At 38.3% G+C, this 3,345-nt stretch overlaps 1 protein-coding gene across 1 annotated transcript; it reads right to left on the bottom strand.

Moving 5' to 3' along the window:
* Positions 1–343: 343 nt before the first annotated feature.
* On the bottom strand, positions 344–1,694 carry LOC121838969 (putative olfactory receptor 10D3). Its single transcript, XM_042294960.1, has one exon. The coding sequence runs from the start codon at positions 1,692–1,694 to the stop codon at positions 741–743; it is 954 nt and encodes a 317-aa protein (XP_042150894.1). The 3' UTR covers positions 344–740.
* Between the last annotated feature and the right edge of the window lie 1,651 nt (positions 1,695–3,345).

The raw sequence follows: 3,345 nt of genomic DNA, 5'->3' as shown, positions 1-3,345 counted from the left end.
GAGGCGGCCTTTGGTGCTGGCAATCTTAAGAACTGCAACAATAATGTAGTCAATTGTCTAGATCAGATCATATTTATAAGATAATACTGCAATAATCTAATAGTGGTCCATTACTACATATGCTTTACGATAACACTTGACATTTCAATAAAATTGCAATTAACAGTAGATAACATTTAATACGGTTCGAATGGGCTAAAGTGTCAAATCAAATCAATTTTGACTGACATTTTATTAAGTTGTCAAAAAACATCAAACTAATCTAAATCAGGCGTGTCAATCTCATTCTTTGGAGGGCTCAGCGTCTACTGGTTGTTGTTATTTTCTTACAATTTGTGTGCAATTAAGACCTAGAGTATCAGGTGAGGGGAGTTCCTAACTAACCAGTGACCAATTAAGACCTAGAGTATAAGGTGAGGGGAGTTCCTAACTAACCAGTGACCCCCGTGATCAGTAAAAGACAGGAGTGAACACCTGCAGACACATTGCCTTCCATGGAATGAGTTTGACACCTATGATCTAAATCAAGCAAACCTTGACACTCTTGTTGATTCAGAGTTGAAACCTGACTGGTTAAGTTGAGATACAAGCCACTGATGAGTTTTTGTAAATTCAATCAAAACTCAACATTGATTCAACATGATTACATTGATGGTGATATAACATGGAAACATTATTGACTTAACCACTTTTTATTGGAACAAGCAAGAAACAAGAAATGGCTTTGGTAACCCTAACCATTACATATTTGGACTAATTTCAGTTCTCCTGAAAATATATTTCAGGCGCCCTCGAATCTCCTTGGTTTTGAGACAATACACAAGTGGGTTCACAAGAGAGGGGCCCAGAGTAGAGCCAATGATTAGGCCATTTCTGTGAGAGAGCGTGAGAACCAAACCAAACCTGGTGACCAACATTAACAACACCTTGGGGATAAAGAAGCAAGCCACCACTATCATGTGGGAGACACAGGTGTTAAATGTTTTCCTCCTGTCTTTGGATGAAGACATTTGTATCACTACATAAACTATCTTCATGTATGAGACTATTATCAAGGCTAAGTTAACCCATAATATAGCAGTCCCCACAGCAGATATTGCGTTGAAATAATATGTAGGATTCACACATGCTGCTCTTACTAATGCTGCATATTCACAAAAGCTGTATGGGAGTTTATTTGAGCCACAGAAGGGCAGATTGTTCACCAAGCCAGTAAACAAACTGGCAAATATGCAGCCTAGTGCCCAAGTCGCTATTATAAGTAAACATACATTTTTATTAGTTAAGATAGTCTGATATCGAAGAGGATATGAAATTGCAATAAGGCGATCATAAGCCATCAGAGCAATAGCGAAGGGTTCCATAGTGCTTCCTAAAGTAAATAGGAAGCACTGTATCATGCAGGGTGCATAGGGGACTCTTCTCTCCTCACCAAGGAGAACGTTAAGCATTGTAACACTAATGCCGCTGGTGTAGACTATGTCTACCATTGCCAGCGAGCAAATAAAAAAGTACATGGGGGTATGCAGAGGCTTGTTGAATGCTATGACACAAATGTTGGTGATGCTTCCGATCAGAATGAGAAAGAGGACCAACAAAATGGCTGCTCCCACCAGCTTTGGGTGTTGTACTTCATCCAATCCTGTGATGAGGAATTCTGTTACCGTATGTGTTGTTCTGTTGTTTGGCTCCATGTTCCTGTAAAATAATTTACCAAAATAAGAAGCAAAAGATTGTATATTGATCTACAGTGATTAGCAGAATATCTAATGGAGAGTGTGCCAGACAATTCTTCAATGTAGGGCAACATCACCAACTCCCAGCACTTGCTTGAATATAACAGCCATGTACCACTATCAGTACAGAATAACTCTGTGGTCACTGATACAGTTCAGTTTGTATTTACTGCTACATGGTGGAATATCTGTGAAAAGAATTGCATAAAAACAGTCTGCATTGTCAAACTGGTTAATTGATTGTAACGTAAAATATATAACATGAATCATCTAGAAAACATACTGTTCGTTACAAGGTCCAGTTATGTTAATGGATTGTTAAGTTCAATACTTACCAGGCCAGCCTTGTGCGCCAGGTTTCACACACAGCTGGTAGATGACACTCTGAACCGACTGGCATTGGATGTCTCTGAATTTATCCTCTTTCTGAACCACCTTCTCTCAGCCACTTGAGGAATCCCACGTCATGATTCTCATTAGACAGCTACATACTGATTTGTTTCCAAAAACTGCACACTAGAACTTGCATACATGCTGATTGGCTCATAGGTCTACAAGGCAAATAAAGACAGACATATTTTGAGTTTTTATTTTTTGGTAAGTTGTTGAATTGGGCCCTAAGTCCTTTCATGAGTGAACTGTAATCATAGAGTGCCAAATCCCTCATGAGACAACCCAATCTCTCTCATAAAACTTGCATTGATGACAATGGTGAATTCCATGCACAGATCTCAAGATAGGACCTTGTCCTGTGAGGACATCCTTCCCCCCTGCGCTTTATTCAGTCACAACCAAAAATATCGGCACCCTTGATATAGATGAGCAAAAAAGAATGTAAAATAAATCATAGAAATACTGAGCTATACTGTATGCACATTTTGTAAATACATTTTTTATACTAATACAATTGCTCAGAGAAAAATATTTTCTTTCATAAGTGATACAAAAAGATAGATGATATTCATAAGAATTTATACAACTAACAAAAAGTTATCAAAATGTTATTTGCATTAACCTTCTACTGTTCTACTGTTAATCTCATTTTAAGTAACTGTATTTTGGCCTTTCATAGCTTCCTGTTTCACTGGGGTATAAAAATGAGGTAACACAAATGTAAAATCCATTGTCATCCATCACCATAAAGAAAGGCAATGAACTCACAAATGACAAAAATCAAATAGTTGTTGACTTTCAGAAATCAGGCAAAATGGGTACAAAGAAACGTTTGAACAACCAATTGTACCACTTGCCACTATTAGGGCAACAATCAAGAAGTGTAAGATTACTGGAACAGTGGTAAACTTGCCTGGAAAGGACAAAGGTGTATCTTGTGTACACGCACAGTGAGAAAGCTTGTTCGGGAGGCTTGCCTTAAAAAAGCCTTTATTGGTTGCAACCAACACATATAAATGCCTGGAGTTACAGCATTGCCACTTGGATTGGAACCGGGTGCTATGGTCAGAGTAGATGAAAATACATCTCTTCAGCCAGGCACACCAGTGGTGGGTTTGGCCTTGAAAGAAACTTGACCGCAAGTGACTTCCAGCAAGACAATATCCCCAAGCAGATATAAAGATCCACAATTAAATGTTTAATTGACCAAAAAATC

The sequence above is a fragment of the Oncorhynchus tshawytscha genome, linkage group LG13 (genome assembly GCF_018296145.1).
Source record: "Oncorhynchus tshawytscha isolate Ot180627B linkage group LG13, Otsh_v2.0, whole genome shotgun sequence".
In the NCBI taxonomy this organism is placed as follows: Eukaryota; Metazoa; Chordata; class Actinopteri; order Salmoniformes; family Salmonidae; genus Oncorhynchus; species Oncorhynchus tshawytscha.
This window is presented reverse-complemented; position numbering and strand designations above follow the sequence as displayed.